The sequence below is a fragment of the Podarcis erhardii genome (assembly GCF_964252035.2).
Source record: "Podarcis erhardii genome assembly, chromosome: 13".
NCBI classification, from domain to species: Eukaryota; Metazoa; Chordata; class Lepidosauria; order Squamata; family Lacertidae; genus Podarcis; species Podarcis erhardii.
This window is the reverse complement of record NC_138502.1, coordinates 22,588,783-22,610,683: the sequence shown is the minus strand read 5'-3', so window position 1 is coordinate 22,610,683 and position 21,901 is coordinate 22,588,783. Positions and strand designations below refer to the sequence as shown.

The 21,901-nt window shown below is 46.4% G+C and overlaps 2 protein-coding genes and 1 long non-coding RNA gene across 10 annotated transcripts; 2 read left to right on the top strand and 1 right to left on the bottom strand.

Annotated features, from left to right (window-relative positions):
- The first annotated feature begins 227 nt into the window (after window positions 1-227).
- Window positions 228-4,032, top strand: LOC309327570. The gene is made up of 2 exons (XR_014150571.1): window positions 228-1,693; window positions 1,901-4,032. It is a non-coding gene; the product is annotated as an uncharacterized lncRNA (long non-coding RNA).
- On the bottom strand, window positions 2,603-11,163 carry LOC309327448 (uncharacterized protein). 7 transcript variants are annotated; one of them, XM_081836736.1, is made up of 6 exons: window positions 10,843-11,163; window positions 10,256-10,315; window positions 9,661-9,760; window positions 7,917-8,850; window positions 5,897-6,023; window positions 2,603-5,165 (listed from the first exon to the last, which is right to left on the bottom strand). In XM_081836736.1, exons 4-6 carry the CDS (start codon window positions 8,625-8,627, stop codon window positions 4,123-4,125), a joined length of 1,881 nt encoding a protein of 626 aa, XP_081692862.1. In that variant the 5' UTR covers window positions 8,628-8,850; window positions 9,661-9,760; window positions 10,256-10,315; window positions 10,843-11,163; the 3' UTR covers window positions 2,603-4,122. The 7 variants fall into 7 exon arrangements, with proteins under 7 accessions (XP_081692862.1, XP_081692861.1, XP_081692857.1 ...); XM_081836735.1 differs by having other exon boundaries at window positions 10,256-10,312; XM_081836731.1 differs by lacking the exon at window positions 9,661-9,760 and having other exon boundaries at window positions 10,256-10,312.
- A 1,084-nt stretch (window positions 11,164-12,247) lies between these two features.
- Window positions 12,248-21,444, top strand: LOC309327453 (uncharacterized protein). Of its 2 annotated transcripts, none has more exons than XM_081836744.1 (4): window positions 12,248-12,269; window positions 15,401-16,415; window positions 16,581-16,707; window positions 18,306-21,444. In XM_081836744.1, the coding sequence occupies exons 2-4, from the start codon at window positions 15,723-15,725 to the stop codon at window positions 19,283-19,285; spliced, it is 1,800 nt and encodes a 599-aa protein (XP_081692870.1). In that variant the 5' UTR covers window positions 12,248-12,269; window positions 15,401-15,722; the 3' UTR covers window positions 19,286-21,444. The 2 variants fall into 2 exon arrangements, with proteins under 2 accessions (XP_081692870.1, XP_081692869.1); XM_081836743.1 differs by lacking the exon at window positions 12,248-12,269 and adding an exon at window positions 12,284-12,973.
- The last annotated feature ends 457 nt before the right edge of the window (window positions 21,445-21,901 follow it).

Sequence of the window (21,901 nt, the reverse complement as noted above, 5' to 3'; positions counted from 1 at the left end):
AGTTCTGTGGCTCCCCAAGCTGGCAATGCAGAGAACTACAGCCATTTCCTAAAGTGGGGTTTAAAGGAAAATTCACCTATAGCCTAGTCCTGCTCATATTTCCTCAGACGTGAGTCGCACTGAATTTAATTAATTTTACTTTCAAGTCAATGAGCACAGATTTGCAGCTTCCTGTTGCCTTTTTTCACAGGATACAGCACTTAAAATCTCTTCTTCGGCGACCACATTTAAAATGAGTTGTGATCCAAGGAGAACCCTGATACAGCTTCTTCCTGTAGTGAATATAGCATTTGGAAATCATTAATGTGTGGGGTTTCAAGGGCTGTCTCCAAATATGCACCCTCCCAACTCATTTCAATGACAAGCCACATTTTAGAGCTATAAAATGGACTTTGCATATTCAGTGTGGCAAGCGACATATTTTTATGTAACACTATCTGCCATTGATAGCAAATAAGAACTGGCATGAGCAGGGCAGAAAACAGGTGTCACTCCATCAGAGCCAAGGTAGAAAGTTAGTGTCTACCACGGTGTAACTTATATTGAAGCAGGTTGTGCTCTCATAATAATAAGGATTCTCAAACTTTCTACCTCCCTAGCCCCCTGCCCCCTGAGGTGGCTGAAAATTAATGGACACAAAATGGTGTTATAGCGGCAGCCTGTCGATGGAAGCAGAATTTGGCAAAAACTGGTCGGTAAGTACTTAAATCATATCTAGTCTATTTTTAGAGATAGTTAAATTCTTTGCCACATCACTTTCTTTGTGACAAATGCAGGCACTTGCACGTTGCCAATAAGAACAACTGAGCACGTGGGCAATACCTTCAGAGTTGGCATTCCTGTCTTGGTGCTGTGAGGTGGAAACACACAGAGAGAAAAACACGAGAAATGCTTCCTTTATGGGTAGTTGGGTGTGAAGTTTTGCCTCTCTTTGCACATGCATGTAAATAGGGATGAAGAGAGCCACCACAAAAGGAATCCTCATCATCAGGCAAGTTGTACTTTAATAAAATCATAGCACAGAAATGCAGCAAGCTATTTTTGTGTTACCCCTAACAAAGATACTTAACTGTTCCCAGTATTTTCCCCGATGTATTGTTTAGATTTCACATAACTGCTAGGCAATTCAACCCTACCCCATTCTGTATTTCAGCTTGGCCTGCATCTTTCCCTCACATCAAACCCTAGAACAGCAAAGTGATATTCCCCTCTTCCTTTCCCAGCTGCTTCCAAAGCATTTTTATAGATAACTTTGCACACAGATCGGTAGCCACTTCCTTGGACTTGCATGAGAACTGTTTCAGACCAAGGCATCAGCTCATCTGAAAGAGGGTACATATTCCCAGAACCAGCCCCTACTTCCACTAATATTTTTTAACAGGAATAGAAACCCCACCCTCTGGCCTGGAAGCTGGATCAGAGCAGATGCTGAGGGCAAGCAAAGGATGCCTATCATGGTCTGCCTTGAATAACTTTCCTCTGAAACACTTGATTCCCCCCCACTCCAGTCTAAACATATTTTGTCCTTATAGGATTTGCACTGTGGATCATTTCTGATCTTCGCAGTGCTCCATTGGAGCTTGTGTGTAAAAGGAATTTGCAAAAATGGAATGCTGGAGTTGCAATATGAGATCAAGGCAGTACTGGGGGGCAGCAGGACCATCCCTTCCAGCATCTATGAAATGATGATCTGGTTGGCACAACCTATATTTGCATTGCCTTTTGTAGTCATTGCACCAGTCTCCATGGAATCAATGGGAAGCCACAAGGCTAGAAAGTTGGGGGGAGGGCAGGTTTCTTATCATGGCTCCTAGCCTCCTATGCTTTCTTTAGTCTCCACTTCCTATCTCAACCAAATGGCCAAATTCCATTCTCACCATGTTCCATATTCACCCACAAGTTTTATAGATGCAGCCACAACATGGAAGGCTACCAGTGGACTGGATTTTCCAAGCATAGCCTTATCTGAGGACCAAGGCGGTCAACAAAAAGCATGGATGAGATCCATGGCTTTCCTTTAAACAGTGCTTCCCTCTCCACCATCACAAAACAGGTTCCCGTCTAGCCTTGGAGATAAATATGAGGACAGGATGGAGGCTGAGAGAGGACAAGGAAGAATAGTGACAGAACATGTGTTTGGTAGACCTGAAGGCTCCTATTCAACCTCCAGATTTGGAGCATTCCTCAAGCATTGCAGTCAATGACAAAACCCAACAAGAGTTGAAATGTAAGTACTTAGATCAGAGGTAACCAACATGGTGCCTTCCAGCTCCCATCAGCTGCAGCCAACATGGCCAGGGATGAGTTGGTGTCCAGCATCTGGGGGGCACAACATTGGCTACCCCTGGCTTACACGGTCAAGTTCAACAAGTGGCAGAGTCGTACATTCTTCAGACCAGGGTGCTCTCTTGAAAATCACATGCTGCTTGAGAAGAGAAAAAGGCCTGTTGGTTGTGATTCCCCCTCCAAACTTGGCTTTTGACAGCACAAGAGAGTTCCAAGTATCTGTCTTTAAGAGGAAAGGCTCTCATTGAGAAAGACCGCAGAAAAGACACAATGCAGGTGCTGCAGTAATGGCACACACACGAAATAAATCTGGGGCTCCTCCAGATGATGTGTTTATTTAGTATTCATCATGATTTGCTTCCACAAGGCTTACAGGGAGGTTAGACTATGCCCAATCCTTATTCAGCATTCATTTTGATTGGTTTGCAGGGTGGTTATACAACAATGAGCACTCATCCTGAATTCATCCTGATTTGCTTTCACAGCAGGTATACACCTTCCCATTCATCATTTGTTCATACTACTCGTTTCAGTGCACTTCCCCATCACCATTCTAAATGCAAACAGTCTGTTGGGAGGTTTTTTTGGCAGGGGATGCACAAAGAAGTAAATTTTTAATACACACTTGAACCCCTCCTGCAAAATACCGACACCTTGGAGAAGACCTTAATTCTATTCTGACGTCTCCAAGCTAAAACCTATGAAGATGGATCGAGAAAGCAAGCATGACCTGTTCTCGAGCTCTGACTCTGCCATGCCTCAATGGGAGACCTTGGACAAACCATTCTGTCTCAGACAGTTTCTCATCTGGAAAACAGGAACCACAGAAATTTACATATCAAGTAAAGATCACAATTCTGTGAAGGTGCCATATCTTTGTTTTCTTCTCTTGTTTACTTCTGCTAAGGGTGCGATGAGAAAATAGGGAGGGAGGGAATGTGAGCTGGTACAATGTAATATATGCAGAGAGCCAGCCACCTTTTGGAGTGTCCCGATTCAAATTCTAGATCCACCATGAATTCCCTTCTATGGTCTTGGGCATGAGGCTTTGTCTATTTCAGCCCCTTCATCTGGAAAAGTGGGAATGATAATGACCCACCCGAGGGTTGTTGATTTAGACAGTAAGGCCCTTTGTTACATTCAAAGGAATACATAAATAAAAACAGAAGTTCCATCTAAGCTGGAGGAAAAGATTTGCCTGAAATCAACAACTGAGCAGCAACTGAGATGGTGTGGCATTCCTCATAGTATTAAGAAGGCAAGGGGGGATGGTCGAGGGACAAAATGGTGCTAACAAAAGAAGATGCTCATCTTAGTACCAGAAAATCTATGCTGAAAGAGTTGGCTCAGATCATTCAACCCCTTTGATCTCTATATTTCCAATTCTTTAAGGAGAAATCCATTCTCCCCAACACTAAAGTATCTTCATCATGCCTATAACATACTGTTGATTTCATCCAAATGTCTGCACAACACTGGAACACTGCAGAAGGTAGCTTCCAAATCCAACAGCTTCCATTTCCAGCACGCATGTGTGTCTGCATGCATGCCTGTCTTTTTAATTTTAATTTATTTTGTGCCTGGGGGAGAATTCTACCGGAAGATCCTCTTTTAACAAGGCTTTATAAACTATTGCATCCGTTTCCTTGGGAGGAATAGAGAGAGGCAGCAGATAAAGTAACAGGGGAAACTGGGATGCTGGAATTAAATGTCTTCCCTCATCTTTCTTCTTCTTCTTCTTTTTTTTTTTTTTAAAAAAATCCAGTTTTATACTGTCAATTGCTTGGATATAAACCCAAAAGCAGGAAAGGCTTTGCTTTGCTTCATGTTAACAGATTATGAATTCACTATTGGATGAAGTCTCTGGTGCTTGACGAGCGTTTGTCTCTGCCGGAACCTCCTCCCACATTCGGTGCAGCGGTACGGCTTCTCTCCCGTATGGATTCTCTGGTGAATAATGAGGTCGGCCAGCCGAACGAACCTCCTCTCGCACTCGTCACAGGGATAAGGCTTCTCCCCTGTGTGAATTTTCTGGTGTCTGGTGAGAGATGAGAGCTGGTTGAATCTTTTCCCGCACTCTGCACAGCTGTGGGGCCTCTCACCTGAATGGGTCCGTCGGTGCCTGTGGAGATGAGAGAGCTGGTTGAACCTCCTGCCACACTCATCACAGGTGTGGGGCCTTTCTTCTGAGTGGGTCCTCTGGTGCCTGGTTAGGGCAGATGAGGCAATGAATCTTTTCCCACATTCAGGGCAGCCATAAGGTCTTTGTCCCATGTGGATTCTCTTGTGTACTGTAAGAGCTGAGAGGTGGCTAAAACATTTTTGGCAATAGGTGCAGCGGTAGGGCCTCTCTCCTGTGTGGATTCTCTGGTGGCTGATAAGATGCGCTCGCTGGCTAAAGGTTTCGCCACACTCTGTACAGGCGTGGGGCTTCTCTCCTGTGTGAATTCTCTGGTGTCTTGTGAGATGCGAGAACTGGTTGAACCTTGCCCCGCACTCGGCACAACGGAAGGGTTTCTCACCCGTGTGGATGTGCTGGTGCTTGGCCAAGTCCGACGGGCAGTTGAAGCGCTTCCCACATGCAGCACAAGGGTGGGGTTTCTCCCCGGTATGGATTCTCTGGTGTCTGGTGAGGTGCGACATCTGAATGAAGCTTTTTGGGCACTGGGCACAGTGGTAAGGTTTCTCCCCAGAATGGGTTTTCAAATGTTTGGCTAGGCCCGACGGGCGGGTGAATCTTTTCCCACACTGAGCACAGGCATGAGGTCGGTCCTTCCTGTGGATACCGCCATGAGCTCGAAGTTCCTCCTCTCCCCTAAACCTTTTCCCACAGTCCGGACACTGGAAATACTGTCCAGCTCTTCCCAAAAACTTGGCACCTGTTGAGTGGGAAAGAAGAGCCAGATACAATGCCGTGACTAGGTAGAAACAAACACACATACACACTCTGTGTTGAACCCTAACAAAAAATTATGTACTCCAAAGAATTCTGTACTGTACTCAAGATGCTACAATGCAAAATGTTGACAAATTATCCAACATCCACAAAATCTAACATTCAGAAATTCCTGCGTGTAAGTAGACTTAAATCAAATTTAGATTGACAGACCACAACACAACTTGCACAGAGTGATTTCAGTTAGAGACTTTCCAGCTCACATTTTAGCTACAAGCATCAGTTCACCACATATGGGTCCAACTGTGTTATGTTAAGCAAGTGGTTTGCCCTTAAATGCAGGATTTTTTTCCAAAAAGACCCACTGAGCTTCCCCCACCTCCATGCCAATCCAGATGCATACTCTGGTGTGTTGTGTAGGTAAGTACCAACCCAGACCCTGCGGATCATCATCTGAGGCACTTTTTCTTACGCCTCCTTCATGTAAGGTCTGTAGGGTGGCAAGATGAGAATGGGCCTTTTCTGTGGTGGCTCCCACCACAGAATGGATCAAACAAAATCAGTTTCCTGCAAGAGCATCTGCAGATGAACTGTCATCACTCGTTCCATCACCTTGATAGGAGTTAATGATCATGGGCCACATTCAGACCAAAACACCCTTAACGAAATGAAGACTGGAGGGGAAATAATGTAGGGAGTGGTGTGGTTCCTTACCGGGGGAGCTGGCATTCCCATTGTCCTGCTGCCTGACTTCCTTATAGGTTTGCCTTTGCCTGGTGTTGACCAGAGGCCGATGAGCTTCAGAGCAATTTGCAGGCCCTTCTTGGGCTGTTCCCGATACCTGTAACAACAGCAACAATCACACTGGAAGTGACGAAGGAATATTGGGCCTACACAGGCTGATATCCTCTGTGGTATCAAGAGAGAAACAAATAATGGGGTGGTGGTGTTGAGTGTTTATCCATTGTGAGAAGCAATAAACTCACAACCACTCAAAAGTGAAGCCTGACACAACCATTTGAAGCTCATTCCAAGCCAGCCAGGCAGATATCACTTTTCTGCCTTATCCTGGCCACTGATAGGAGTTAATGATCATGGGCCACATTCAGACCAAAACACCCTTAACGAAATGAAGACTGGAGGGGAAATAATGTAGGGAGTGGTGTGGTGTGGCCACAGAAGTGGGGAGCAACTCTCAGCATCCTTGACCTTTGATCCTTGCTGGCTACAACTGATGAGAATTGGAGTCCAACAACATCTGCAGAGCCACAGCTTTCTCTCCCTTAGCCAACTTCATAAACTTCTTCATGAAGTTCTGCAGAGACCCCTGCTGGATCTCTTGGCTGCTGCCTTCTCACAACAGACCAGAACAAAAGACCTTTGAAGGCTTGGGAGATAGCAGGTGAGTGGTTGCTGGGCAACTATGGATGCACTTCCCTAACTGTTGTAGACTGTTGCTAAGAAACTGCAAAGTTCTCTTCTCTACAGCTTCAGGATTGTTCCATAGGACAGAAGTTCTCAAGTATCTTCTTCTCCCCACCCCCGCCACTCAAAAATGGCAGAGTGTCTTGATGGACCACTTAATAAACCTTTGTCCTACAAATCAAACCCTACACATATCATAAATATGACAATAACCACAGACTTGCTTTTTTGTGTGAACAAATTCTGTGATGTTAGGTGTAAAGTTTGGTCTGCTTTAAGCCTCAGGCTAGCTCCAGTATTTATCCTGCTTCTATGTTTGGACTTGATGGCCTGGCAACAGAGAAGAGCCCTTTTAAACTGGTAAATTGTTGGGGGGAGGAATTATAGACTGCACCAGACTGAACTATGAAAATCATGGGCCCTAAATTAGGGTTTAATTAGGCTGTTTGATAATCCAGTCCAGGTGAAAATGGTCTTAATTGCCATCATTAGAAAAAAAAACAGTCAAGTGCAGAGCTAAGTACATATACTGTTTTCTGTTCCACAGACTTTCTGCAGACTACTTGAATGCAACTTGAATGCAGAAAACTTTAGCATTTCTCTCAGCTGCTGCAGCAGGAAAATGACCCCTCTATCCGAAGTATATTCTGTGATTAGATCAGCCATCTGTTGTCAGTGTTAGGGCTCAGTCTTATAATATGCCTCCGAGTATGTACAGGGTGCATTTTACTCACTGCAAGGCAGCGTTAGAAACTCAGGCACCAAATGGCTCCTTAAGCCAGAGTTACAAAATAGAATGCAAAATCAGAATGCCTGGTTGCCATTCTTGGGCCAGATGGCTTGAAAGTTGTATTTTTCAATATGACTTTTTAGTTTCTGAAATTCATTCTGGCTGTGCAGATAAAATGTAACAGATAGAATTCTACAGGATATGTTGCTAGTGTGTGAAAACAGTCACGATCCAAGGATCCGCAGGCAAACACCTTCAGACGGTCGAGGTGCCATCCTGGTGCCCAGGCACCTTCACTTAGTCACAAGTGGCTAAGTTTGAACGCTGCTGCAAGGTAGTCACAGCAATCCAAGTCAAGTTAGGGGACAGGCCTTCCAAGTGAGAGGTCATAACTCTCAAGCCATAGGTCACAGTGCCCTCACTATCTCCCCTACTACTGCAGGCCAACTTTGACAGGAGATGAAACCACCCACCTGCCAATCCTATGACACCGTAGTCGCATGATTGACAACCCGAAGAATTCCAATTTGGTCCTCCCACCCCCATCCCTTTAAGACCACCGTGAATAAATGACCTCACCTGTTGTCCCCGCTTCCCCCCCTCCTGCTGCCTCAGAAGGAAACCCTCTGCCAGGGCCACCGCCTGGGCGCAGGTCTCTGGCCCACGCTCTCGGACTCGAATCTGGATTTCCTTTGGCAGAATTGTCAAGAACTGCTCCAGGATCAGCAGCTCCAGGATCTGCTCTTTCGTCCGGCTCTCTGGCTCCAGCCAGTGATGGCACAGCTCCCGCAACCGGCTGCAGGCTTCCCGGGGCCCCTCGGTCTCCTGGTAGCGGAACTGGCGGAAGTGCTGGCGCCGGGCCTCCACGTTTGCAAAGTCCTCGCGCAGGATGGCAACTTTCACCTTCCCGTAGTCTCCTCTTTCTCGGGTTTCTAGGCTGTTGAAGGCCTGCTGTGCTTCCCCGGCGAGATTCGGCACAAGTTTGGCCATGCCCTCTCCTCGTGGCCACTGGCAAGCATCGACCACCCGCTCAAATGTAGACAGGTCATCCCAAGGCGGCAACTCTGGCAGCTGGGAAGTTGCCCAACCTGAGTGAGAGGACTGTACCGTTTTGAGGATTTCTTGCCACTGGGCTTCGCCATGAGGGCGCATTCCCTCCTGTCTGTCAACCCTACCATGGTGTGGTGTGGCCCACCTCAGAAATTCACTAATTGCCCCAGCCTGAACAGCCCGAGGAGACTTGCCTACCCCTTCCCCCAGTTCAGGATGTCCTGGGTTTGGCTCCTCCATTCTTCCCTCTGGGTTGCTCTCAAAGGCAGTTAGAGCTGTAGTGTTATTGCTTCCTTTTGATTGCAGCCATTTTGTCTCCTTGGCATTGGCCTTGACGCTGCTCTCAACCCCTCAACTCCCATGCCAAAATTGGCAGGACTGTGCTGAACAGAACAGGGCTTATCATCAACAGTGCTACTCCCATCAAGAGCACAGCAAAATTCCCATCTAATGCGCTTAGAACCTGTGAAGAGAGGGAAAGAGAACCCAGACATTTATACACATAGTGAGCTCACAACTATCCACTGACTTCATGCCTCGCTCCTAGCCATTGGCTGCACTGCTGTGATGTCACAGAATAAGGGCTAGGAACAGAATGTTGAAAAATCAGTGTCGTTGCTCTGAGGTAAATGGAAGGCAGTTGTGTCTGGAAGGGGCAAAAATGTCACACAGGGACTAGAAATAGGAGGGATTAAACACTGCAAGAGCCTGGGGAGATGGTCGAGGGAGAAATCAGAATGGTCAGTATAATCTTAAAGAGAAGATATAGATTACTGAGAGACCCTACATTTCAAACACTGATTTGAAATAAGCAGGATTCATAAAGAAATGCAGGTTTCTGGAACCAGTGCAATTTTATTTTATTTTTGGTTATTTATTTTTGCCTGTGCTATTCTGGTGTGAGCAGATGGGCAAAGAGCTATTTAAGGCACTCAGGCCTTAATCTTTCTCACCTTTTATTCTGACTTATGTGCATCTTCTGCCATTGTTCACATACTTTCAGATCTATCTTCACAGCCGATCCTCAGGATGCTGGATCTGGTACCCTAATCTCCACTTGAGCAATGGGGCAGAACACACAGCTACAAAGACAACCGGTGACAACCTGCTTGTAACTCAGCAAAGTGTTCTGTTCTTCCACTGCTCATTGCAAGTGGACCAATCACACAAGCAATTGTGCAGATAATAAAGTTATGTAAACCATCTCTCAGTCTCAAGGTGGGCTAATACACATGCATGAGTATCTCTTAGGTGCAACCCTATAAACACTAACCTGGGATAAGTCTCACTGAACTCAGTGAGGCTTGCTTCTTGGCAGTCATGCATATGATGTTTTATTCTGTTTTTAATCTGTTGGGAGCCGCCCAGAGTGGCTGGGGAATAAATAATACATCATCATCATCATTATTTGTTAATGACTTACAACCCACAGGTGAACATCCTCTACAGCACTTGATACAAAATCTCTGTTTGCACTATTCTGATTAGGGAAGGCTGTTTTATGCATTAGAAAGCACTGTTGGGCATTGCAAGTACTAAACACATCCTCGGTTATCCTCATCTGCAAAATGGGAACAAGTGTACTCTATCTCACAAGGCTGTTGTGACAGAGAACAAGCTAAAGACTGCAAAGCACTTCATAAAATAGCTCCAGCAAGGTTTGTTGAAGGATTATCAGTACCAGCTAGTCCCTCATGTGGATTTGCATCCCATGTTTTGAGCTGATGATCGTCGCTCCACTGAAAGAATGACCCTGCCTTATTTGCAAAAGCCACATCTTCCCTGTCAGTCAAATAAAGCAGACGCCTGCAACTTCCAGACATCTCGGAAACTGCAATTTTCCGCATGCAGAATTCCCATCGACTCACCTCTGCTGCTTTGCCCAGCTTGGGGGCTTCTACTGTCTCGATTTGCTGATTTTGCTGCTCCTGGGAAGAAGAGAGAAAAAACCCCAAGAGCTTACTGTGTGTGTGAGAGAGAGGAAGCTCCGTGCCTTATTCCTTCCCCCTGTCTCTAAAGATATGGAGGGGCTCTAGGACCCAGAAAGATCAACCTATTTAACCCTTCATAATCTGGACTAGGAGAAGCGCCTTGCTGCAGGCTCAGAGACACCAAGTTTTAAGAAGGCAGTGGATGTGCCCATTTTTTAGACCAGATCGCACAATCCCTTTTGTCAACATTGTCTCTTTTTTCTTAGTGCATAAACCGACCTCGAGAATGCTACCAGGAACGCTTACAATGCAATCCTACGAGTAGATATTCAGGAAGGAGACCACCCTGACTTCAGTAGGGCTTACTCCTAAGTAAAATTGCACAGGTTTATGGAAGATGTTTCCCTTTCTCCCCTTTGCCTTAATGGCTTTGACAACGCGAATAAACCCCTGCCTGGCCTCTGTGCAAGTCCACTCTCAGCTTCTGTCTTCTGTAAAATGGAATCAAATAATGGGCTGCCTACCTTACAAGGTTGTGCTGAACAGTGAGCTACCTTGCAGGATGTGGTCATGTTTGGAATACTACATACAATTCTAGACATCCAACCTAAAAACAGGATATTGTAGAGCTGGCAAAAGGGGGTGGGGAAATGTTGTAAAGGACAACTTAAATGATTGCAGGATGGGAATATCCTCCCAAGAAGAGGAGGTTAAGGCTTGAAGGGTTTTTTCTCCTTTAGCTGGAAACCAATGAAAATTCATTTTTAAAATAAAAATAAAACGGGTGATGCGGAGGCATAATAGAGGTTTCTGAAATTCTACATGGTGAAATAAGAAAATGGACTGAAAGATGAATTCATCGGAGAGATGAATTGGGGTACATTCAGGTCATGCAAAAGGAAGTACTTCCTCACAATTACACAAAGTGTACCCACAAGTATAAACACATTTATAAAAGGTTTGGACAAATCTACAGAGGATTTGCCAGTTAGTGACTGTTAGGCATGATAGCTGATTGGAATCTCCCATGTTCATAGGCAGTTGGTCTCTCAACGGTCAACTGCTGGGGGGGGGGGCGCACAGGGCATTGGATATTTCTAGATGCATCTGGCTGGACCATTTGGGAGACAGGATGCTAGACTAGAGCAACAGTCTGTATCCAAGCCAGGTTAGTTGCACTTCGGTCCTACTGAAATCAATGTGAAACGTTATCAAGTACAGCTCACTTAATTTGAATCCCACTTGGTAAAAATGAGAGTGTTAAATATTAGAAGTAACAGACTTTTAAAAAAGGCCAGTTTATTGGTTTTTATAGCTTTTTGTTTTATCTTATTGAACTGTCACAAATAATGATTAACCACAAGGAAACTTGTTCCTCCTCCTGCTGTCATTTTCAAAGATCCCTCTTTCCCATTCACTCCCAACTCAATATTCCCCCTCCAATACCTGACCTAAAAAAGAAACAAAGGGAGTGGGGGGGAGGAGGAGAGAGAAATATTCTATTTCAAGACCAGTATTTCATTAAGATTCATTTGGGAGGTTTGCAAGGATGTTGGTGTTTTCCTTTTGTGTCTGACAGTGGAAGCCCAAGAAGTAAACTCCAAGTTCAATGGGACTTATGTGTTTAGGATTGCAGCCTGAGCATAGCTAATCTGCAACTGCACACGTTGAAGTTGCCTGTCATATGAAAGCAAAGTTTGCATCCCCTCCTCCCTTGACTGATGTTCTGCAGATATGTCTACTGCTATATGATGGGTAGGCAGCCAACTTTTCCAATACTGAGCCTTTGGGCAAAGGTTCTTCCTTCCTTCCTTCCTTCCTTCCTTCCTTCCTTCCTTCCTTCCTGTTCTATTTGGATGGAGACCAGGACACCACCCTGGAAGATGTGGCAATACAATTTTCAATCGTGCATCTTTTCCTTAGGGCAGGGAACCTGTGACCTTCTTCCAAAGTGAGCAATGATAGAAGTTGCCATCTAACAACCTGCTCTCCTTTACACGCTTTCGCTTCACATCACTTGATGGCTTGTCGCTCACGTGAGAACAGCCTCTGGCACGAATCTCGCGTCCCTGCGGAGTCTTGACGCGGGAGGCTGTTTCCTAGATCTGTAAGAGTTTGGACCCCGAGGATCATCTAGTCCAGCCCCCTGCAATGCAGGAATATACAGCTGCAACCTTGGCGCTATCAGCACCAAGCTCTATCCAACTGAGCTATTCTCGCACCTTGCAAGGAAACGACTTCCGTTTTTTTTTTAAAAAAAATATTATTCTCCTAGTCTCCTCTCTCTCCTGCTGCAGAGCCAGCCGAGGTCTGCGCAACGCCAAGGGTTAAGCCGAGCGTGCGCTCTCCGCCCTAGAGAGGCTCAGGAAACACGGCCGGAGTAGAGGGGGGATGCATTAGCCGAGGGCACCTTCCTGCTCCTCCCCTTCCCAGGATCAAAAACTTGGGATTTGAATTTTAATAAGGGGGGGATTTGCCTCTGCAGGGCTGCAGATCTTCCGCAGCGGGGCTTTGTGCCGTGGGGCTGGGCGGAGGAGAAGCGCCGAGCGAGAGCGCTGGCTGGGGCGAGGAGCCTGGAGCCCTCCGAGCAGGGCGCAGGCAGATCCAGCTGCCGAGGAGGAAAGGGAGAAACATCTGGAGGAGCCCGCAAGGCAGGTGGGAAAGCAAAACGGGAGAGGGGGAAGGGAGCTTTTTGCAGGGTGTGCGCCTCTTCCCCAAAGGCCTTTGTAGGGTTGGCTCCGAGTGAGATCCGAGCGGCTGGAGAGCCGCAGTCCAAATTTGCAACGATTTCTGTGCAAAGCATAGTGGACGAAACGATGGCACAGAAACCGTTATTTTATCCGAGGTAATGACTTTGTGCCAAGCCCTCCCTCCAAGGCACTCAGGACAGGAGAGGCATCCTTAGGAATTCCCATGAGGTAGGTTTAAGACGTAGTGGCTGGCCCAAGGCTACCCTGTGAGTTTCCTGGCTAAGCAGGGATTTGAACCCAGATTCTCCTGCCCCCCCCAACATCTCTGAGTCCCCTCCTACATCCGTTATCCTCAGCTAAGTGAAGAAGTAGTGCTCAGTTTTCTCCGAAGAGGAGAGAAAGTGCTGAAGAGGCAAGCTTGTGAATTGCCCTAGGGCACATAGCCTCCTTATTCTACCCATAACAGGAGTGCTTAAAGATTGGCTTTCTGTACCACCCTTCCAATCCAGGCTTGTGTGTAAAGTGGGGATTCCCCATCTACATTTGTATGGAGGCAAAGGAGTCTTAGCATTTAGTTCATATTAATTAAGAGAATGCCGTGGCGTGACCTTAGTGTATGTGGCAACAGAGTGTCTGGGCAGAGGGGTGGAGGCACTGAGGCTGAGATTCTGGGTTTATACCCACGCTGAGAAAAACTAGAGGATTGGGAGGTGTGGTGGGGTGGGTTAAGGAATACTTGGAGCCAGGACTTCAGAGTTCCTTGTGAGAAGGGTGTGGTAGAATCAGGGGTGAAAGGACTGGAATGCTGCCATCCCTCCAGTGTGAGTTGATGAAGGTTTTGTAATCCAAGTTAATGATTGTGAGCATGGGATCAGGATGTGGTGTGGATTAATCAATGTGGATTTTGTACATGCAGCATAATTAAGGAAGCTGTAGCTTTCCTAAAGGACTTGTGTTTGTGTGTGTCTATTCACCAATTTTCTACCCCTCCACTTGCTTTAGTTCTTGAACATAGTTTCACCTCCACTTCTTGTCAAGATGGACAAGAGAAGCAAATGAGAGAGAGAGAGAGAGAGAGAGAATGAGAAAAAAAGAGAGACCCTGGAGAAAAATGCAGACTTTAGCAGGAGCTCTAGCTAGCCTTTCCATTCTGTTAGCATCTGAGGATTTATGGGGTGGGGTGGGGGATTAAGAGACCCCCAGCGAATCAAGGCCTGTGGGGGAAGGGCAAGCAAGCGCTGTGGATGCTGATTCTCTGCAGAATGTGTTTAACTCCTGAGCCGATTAAGAGCTCGGCTTATCCCTCTCTGGACCCCGCACAACAACATCTCTGTTTTCTTTCCGAAGAGGCTCTCTTCTCCCTGCAGCAGCCAGCCATGTTCTGAGGCTGCAGTTTCAAATAAAGCATTAGTGGAAAAATACCCCTGACATATCCTGGGCTATATTTCCCTCCCCGCTCTATATTTCCCATGCCCACCTTTGCTTGTAGTGCAAGATGCTGTACCATAATTATTTTTCTGGAGGCTCCCACAAATGCAATCTTATATTTGCAATTAGGATTCTATTTTTTCAGAAGAGTTGGCCAATCTTTGCAGCACTTTCCAGATACTTTAGATATTGATTTGAAGGCCCAAATATGGCTAACAGATTTTTTAAAGAAAATAAATGAAAGAAAGCTTTCCTTAAAGGAATTTCAACAACAACAAAAAGACTTGCTCTTAAAATCCCCACCCCCACTGGCAAAAATAGATCTGTATTGTGTTACTGAAGGGGAACACTTCATGTAAATTTGGTTTCTGAGGGATTGTAGGCAGGAGAGGTGTGAAGAATGGCTGGAAGTCGTGCAAACTCAGCAGTTTTCAAATGTTGCAAGGCATCTTCAGGATTCTTGAGAGCTTACTGAGGTTTCTGTCTGAGATCTGTGATGGCGGACAAGCTTTCTTGAAAGGCGGCTTTTCCTTGTGGAAAGCACAGAGCAGGGGAATAAGGGTTCTGCACATGGTTGTGAATTCACACTGAGCAACAATAAGCCCAATAGGCTTCGCCATAGCTGTGGGCAAGCAGACTAGTCCAGCCAATGACATTCTCCAGAATCCTTGGCAGACAAATCCATGGGGAGTCTGTTGCCTTAAGATAAAACATTTGAAAAACACTGCCGTATATGCTGTACCCCTTGCTTGCCCATCTAAACTGTTTCTGGTGTTTTAGCTGAAATTACCAGCAACCACTGTTGTGTTTTCATGACATTCTTTGTGTTTCTTAATGTAATTGGAGCCAATTTAGTTTCAATAAGCTTGGCTGATTGTAATTCAGTTGCTTACCAATGGGCTGGTATGTTTGTTTTTCCATGCCCAAAATCTAGCTTTGGCTAATTTCCTTTGTCTTCCCTCAGGAACAACATGAAGCTGCTTGAATGGGAAACCTGTTGGCTGCAGGTTCAGCTGGCTTCTTTCAGTTAGCCATGACTGCTGGGCTGCATGAGAAAGCGTGTCTATCCAGTCCCCACAGTGGCAGATGTTAAGTGGCTGGAGGTGTTACGTATGCCCAGGTGCTGATCTATCCTTTCACCTGGTCTGAGGTAAAAAACTTGGAATTTTGAAGGGGATACCAGGCTTGAGCACTTGAATTGAGAGAGAGAGCCAACCCTAGGAAGCCAAGGGGGCAGGTGTGGAAATACTTATGAGGAGCTAAACTGTGGGCAACACCTTGTGGCAATGGAAGATCAAACCCGAGCCGAGCCAGGAGAAGGATCTGGGAGATCAGGAAGAGGCGCTTTTCCACTCCAGTCTGGTACTCCCCGGGATTCGTCCCGATGGGCAACGCCACGGCAGGAAGGGATACCCCAGCGCTTGGAAGCCCAGTGGCAAGAGTACTTGAAAACTGTCCAGTATCCCTCTTCAGGGTGGGGAACGCCACAGCTGCCGGACTTGGCTTCGTGGGATGACTTGGCCACCTTTGACCGCGTGGTGGGTGCCTGCCAGTGGTCTAGAGAAGGGATGAGCCGCCTCATGCCCACTCTCAGCGCCGAAGCCCAGCAGGCCTTGAGCAGCCTGAATGCCAGAGACAGAGGGGACCACGGGAAGGTGAAAGCAGCTGCCTTGCGAGGCAGCTCCAGTGTTGCCGAGACGCAGCGCCAGCGCTTCCGCCAGTTCTGCTACCAGGAGGCGGAGGGGCCTCGCGAGGCCTGCAGTCGCTTACGGGAACTCTGCCATTGCTGGCTGGAACCGGAGAGCCGCACAAAGGAGCAGATCCTGGAACTGCTGATCCTGGAGCAGTTTCTGACCGTCCTGCCAAAGGAAATCCAGAACCGGGTCCGAGAACGTGGACCCGAGACTTGTGCCCAGGCAGTGGCCCTGGCCGAAGGATTCCTTCTGAGGCAGCAGGAGAGTTTGCAGAGTGAATCACAGGTGGGTTGAGTTGAATTGCAAGTCCGTCAATTCAGGTATGCTGCTGCTCTGCAGAGCTTTCGCCTTCTGGTTTTTGCCTTAACATTGCTTCATTTTGTTAACCATGAAGTTTTTGTTGGTGGGGGCAGGTAGGGCCTTCAGTGTCAACTTTCTTTGTTGTTTCAGGACTCTGGTTCGTTCCGGGAGACAGCCACGAATCTCTCTGAAGGTCAGAGGGCTGTGTCTGATGCCAGACAGAGGCATCTTGCTAAGGAGGCCCGACAGCAGGATAATGGGAAGACCAGCTTATTAGGTATGTCTTGCACTTGTGCTATTGCGAACACAGCACAGCTCTGCAGCACAGGTTAAGGCTACAGCTTAACTTCCATGCCCAATTTGAGTGCCATAGTTCAAGGAGGAATTTAGATGAGTTGGAAAGTTTTCAAAGGAGTGGTTTGAAATTCTAGAATTTAGTAGGGAACGCTACATTCTTGAAGGATCAGCTGTTTTAGCAAAAAAGATTAAAGACTCCAGAGCTGTTGTAAGCAGTCAGTCCTCCCTGGTCATTGGCTGGGACTGATGGGAGTTGGAGTCGGTTGACATTTGAAGGGCCACAGATTCCCATTCCTGTTCTGCGGCGATGCTGTAATTCAGTGTTTTTCAACCTTTTTTGGGCAAAGGCACACTTGTTTCATGAAAAAAATCACGAGGCACACCACCATTAGAAAATGTTAAAAAATTTAACTCTGTGCCTATATTGACTATATATAAAGTAATTATCTTGAATAGGAATCAAATAAACACAAAGAAAGTATTTTATAATTACTTTATTATGAAATAGTAAGTAAACAGAAATATGAAAAATTATAAAATACTTTATTTTTAAATCTTTCAAATTTTTCAATTTTTCCCACGGCACACCAGGCAACATCTCGCGGCACACTAGTGTGCCGTGGAACAGTGGTTGAAAAACACTGCTGTAATTAACACGTGCAGTTTGAGCCTCACTCATCTGCTTAGTGGAAAGTAAGCACCAAGGCGGTTACAGCTGATGTTAGGAGTTCATGGGGTTGTCTCAGCTAACATTTCTCTAGAATATGCAGTGGATGGACTTGGCTTACCCTAAGGTTTTTTTGGGTACGACTTCTGCTTCAGCTTGTAGCCTGGCTTACTTACACAAATCATGTGAACCTATTTGTTCTGCAGGTTGATTTCCCCCCTCAGGTTTTATTTAGGTTTCTATTGCAGGGAAAGGGAGAGAGATTTTATGGAGGGCTATGCTGTTTGGATGGCTGTTTAGGTTTCTTCCAGTTCTATCATTCTGTTTACTCTACAAGAGTGCTATAAGCTGAGCTGTTGGTATGGCACACTAAAAAAATGAAAATCTGTACCTTGCTAATTGCAAGCTTGTACCATGAATAGTTTATTGGTGTTGTATTTATAAATTATGTAAATTATCACAACATATTGCAGTAATTTATTCTGGTTTGGGGAGGGGGCAATGAACTGTGCAGGGAAGTGAAAGCCTTGCTCTGCAGACACTGGACATCTTATTCAGCCACCTCTCTGGCTGCTTAAAACATACATTGGCCGGAAAAATGTGCTTTGTCCATCTACCTTCAAGCATATTTTCACAGTCATAAGGACTAGAAACTTGCTTTAGAACAAAAGAAAGCTGAGTGTTGGGAAATTTGAATTCTGTACATGCCTACAGCCACACTCTTCTGCATTTCTTCTGTACTCAGACAGAACTGCAGCATACACACAGCCTTGGCCAGAAGCAGAATGAGTTGTGCTGATGACATAGTTAATGCACATGGTTTTTCATCTATAAATGTTAGTCACATTAGTGCATTGAGCAACCGACAGATGACTTCAGGATTTCTCTCCCCTCCCTCCCCAATCTTACAGGTGCCAAGAATGCAAACAGAGCTGGTGGTCCATTTCATCAAGGGGCCAAGGAAGACGAAACACGTTCTACTTCCGGGCTGGTTCCTAGGAAGGAGAAATCCCACATCTGTATCGACTGTGGCAAATGCTTTGCACGTCCATCTGACCTGGCTAAGCACGAGAACATCCACACCGGTGCAAAGCCCTTTCGCTGCATGGAGTGCGGAACAAGATTCAGCCAGCTGTCTCACCTGACCCGACACCAGAGGATTCACACGGGGGAAAAGCCACACATCTGCACCGAGTGTGGAGCATCCTTTGCCCAGCGGGCCTCTCTGGTTAGCCACCAAAGAGTCCACTCTGGGGAGCAGCCCTACCGCTGCTCTCACTGCCAGCAGTGCTTCAGCCACCAGTCGGCACTCAAGGTCCACGAACGCATCCACACGGGGCAGAAGCCCTACATCTGTCTGGAATGTGGGAAGAGGTTTGTTTCCTCCTCCACCCTGAAGATACACAAGAGGATCCACACGGGAGAGAAGCCCTTTTCCTGTGCGGAATGCGGGAAGCGGTTCATCCAGCGCTCCAACCTCATCTCTCACCAGCGAACGCATTCCGGAGAGAAGCCCTTTTGCTGCGGCGTGTGCGGGAGAAGGTTCAGCTACCCGTCGGACCTCACCAGGCACCAGAAAATCCACACGGGAGAGAAGCCCTTCCCCTGCGACGAGTGCGAGAGGCGGTTCACCAGGTTCTCGGATCTTCTGATACACCGCAGGATCCACACCGGGGAGCGGCCATACCGCTGCCTCGAGTGCGGGAGAAGGTTCCGGCAGAAGAGTGCTCTGGTGACGCATCAGAGGATCCACACAAAGGAGAAAGCGGCCGAGAAAAGCAAGCCTCTGGTACCCACAGAGTCGCAGGCAAAGAGCAAACTGAAAGCAAGCGAGACTGAAGAGAAGGTAGATTTTCCAGATAAAGAAAAGAAAGAGGTGTCAAGAGCTTAGAAGGAGCCAGGCTCAGCGTGTTCTCCCAGCTCCTGACTCCTTTCAACCTTACGAAGGAAGGCAAATGCTAGAGGTTGTGCTGAGGTTTCTTCTGGGTTTGCTGATAGGTCTCATTCCTCTTCCATGCCTGGCCCCTCTCAAGGACATAGCTTGACTTTGTTTGGGGACAACCTAGCTCAGGACATAATAGAAGGTGCGAATAACCTGCTTTTTCCTTGCCCCCTGTGATTTGGCTACTGTGACAGACTCACCAGGGCATTCGGGAAAGATTGCTTTGCTCTGCAGTGACTGGAAACGTAATTCAAAGCCCAGTTCCTTGCTTTCTTCCGATTTTCAGCCTGTCAGGTGGACTCTTGTCCAAAAGAAGTTGCTGGCTCTGCCTGCAAGGCTTGTTCAGAGGACATTGCTGACCATGCAGCAAAGGCGAATGGGAATTTGCTCCATGAACCGTACTGCTCTAACGTTTCCCAGGATGGAGCTCAAGCAGGGAGGACTCTGGTGAAGTCCTCTCAGGGCTAATCTGTGTCATCATGCTTCTCTGCTTTTTAAGCAAAATCTCTGTGAATATAGAGATTAAGGGCCTGCCCACAAAAGTTATTCAGACTGGGTTTCTCACTGCATAGCTGGACCTGTAGGAAGGAAGGACCAAAGGCAGCAGGAGATCTGCTTTTCCAGGTGCTGCAAATAGTCAGTAGATGACTGTTGCCATCATGTTTCCCATGTGGGTTTCTTAAGGGTATGTATTTGGCCATTGTCGAATGCAGAGCAGCATTTGCGAGAGGGGCAGGTGAACCTCTTCCCATTAATGTTACTTGTTCTTTTATTAGTTATATATAGTCATTTTTAGTTCAAACTGATACAGCAGTTATTGTGTGTATATATATTTCTTATTTGGGGTGGAAAGATTATTCTGTCCGTTATATTTTTGATGAAAAATAGTCCCTAAACCTTAGAGTAGTCTACTACATGTCTACTCCGCAGCGCATCCCGTTGAGGCCCATGGGCCTTAGTCCTGGGTAAATGTGTCTAGGATTGCAGCCACAGAGTAGAAGTTACCCTGGATGAGTATGTAGGAGCAGAGGGAACAACATGGAGGTTGCTGTTAATGGCCGAAAATCTTTGGGAATTCTCAAGTCTAGTATTTAAACACAGAGATAGCCACAAATAAAAAGCATCATAAAAGGGGTCTCCTACCTTTTATCTGTATGAAATAAGTGAGTAACATAAGGTCTGTTGGGGGACAGGAGCACCTAGATCCGTTTTCTTCAACCGTTGTTCAGCATTGTCAAAGGTGACCATTTTGTGTAGCTGTGCATTTGTGGGATAGGAACACTGCACAGCCCCATTGTACTGCATGTGGCTCCTTACTCTCCCCCACCACCCAAACACACTTCAGCAAATCCAAGGAGAGCCATACGTAGCAATTTATTTGCATGCCTGAATCCCATTGCAGGACCAGGGTAAATGACTCATATCCAGAGATCTGTATGCCATGATCCATACATCCACCAACCAGCCATCGCTTAATGATAACGGCATCTTTCCCATGATGCCACAGAAGCGAAGGTGTCAGAAACCACATCAGCAGTGATGTCTGGGAGATTCTGCTTAAAAAGTCCTGCCATGTTCACATGGCTCATGCATCTGCATAGTGGGGCTCATTGAATTAGCAGCATTAGGTGTGATCTGGAGCTCTGGCCTGCATATTCTGAAATTGATTTGTCAGTACCCTTCCCCACATATATCTCTCTCTCTCTCTCTCTCTCTCTCTCTCTCTCTCTCTCTCTCACACACACACACACACACACACACACACAAGCAAACATACTCTTCACCTATGGATCTCACATGTACTTCTGCCCAAACTGAAGCACGTGCACACACATGTGATCAAATCTACAGGCATTTCTGTGTCCTGTATGAGTTGTACATCTTCCACAGTCTAGGGAATCACTGCTCTTCATTTCGGAGACTGAAAACTAAGATCCTTTGAAGTACACATTGATTAATGTTAGGAGTTGTTTAAAGACTTCAAACTTTTTATAACCTTGACACACCCTGGATACCTTGGGATCCTCTGATTTAAATAAACCATTGGCAGCTTTTAGATTTGCTTTGTAAATAATAATGAAATAGCAATAAATCAATGTTTAGTTATGCAGCTGGAGTCAGTCATGTTCTTTAAATGTGTTTTAAATGCATTGTGTGACTGTGTGCTAAACTAGGCATCCTATGCACACTTAAGCTGGGGACTAAGACCATGTGGGCAGATGTTCCTGGAGAGAACAGAAGACCATGAATTACTCTAGGCAACCATTGCCAAGGAGACTGGAATGTTGTCAGTTAAAGCTGGAGAGTGGCAGTTGGACTCGAGGGCAGGAAACTGGAGAGAAGGAAGAAGGATTCTTGAGAGTGAATTTGTAGAGATGGGAGCTGTGATCTTGACAGTGAAGGTAGGTAACAAGAGTTTGAGCTAGAGACCGGGCAGCACACTCTGGCCTCTGCCATTATCCAGGGGTCTATGTGCCACTGGGGGGCTGCCACCCCATCATTCCAGGAAGAACCACAAAGCAAGGGGGGACCAACCTGGCCACATCCATTGGTCAGAAAAGGAGC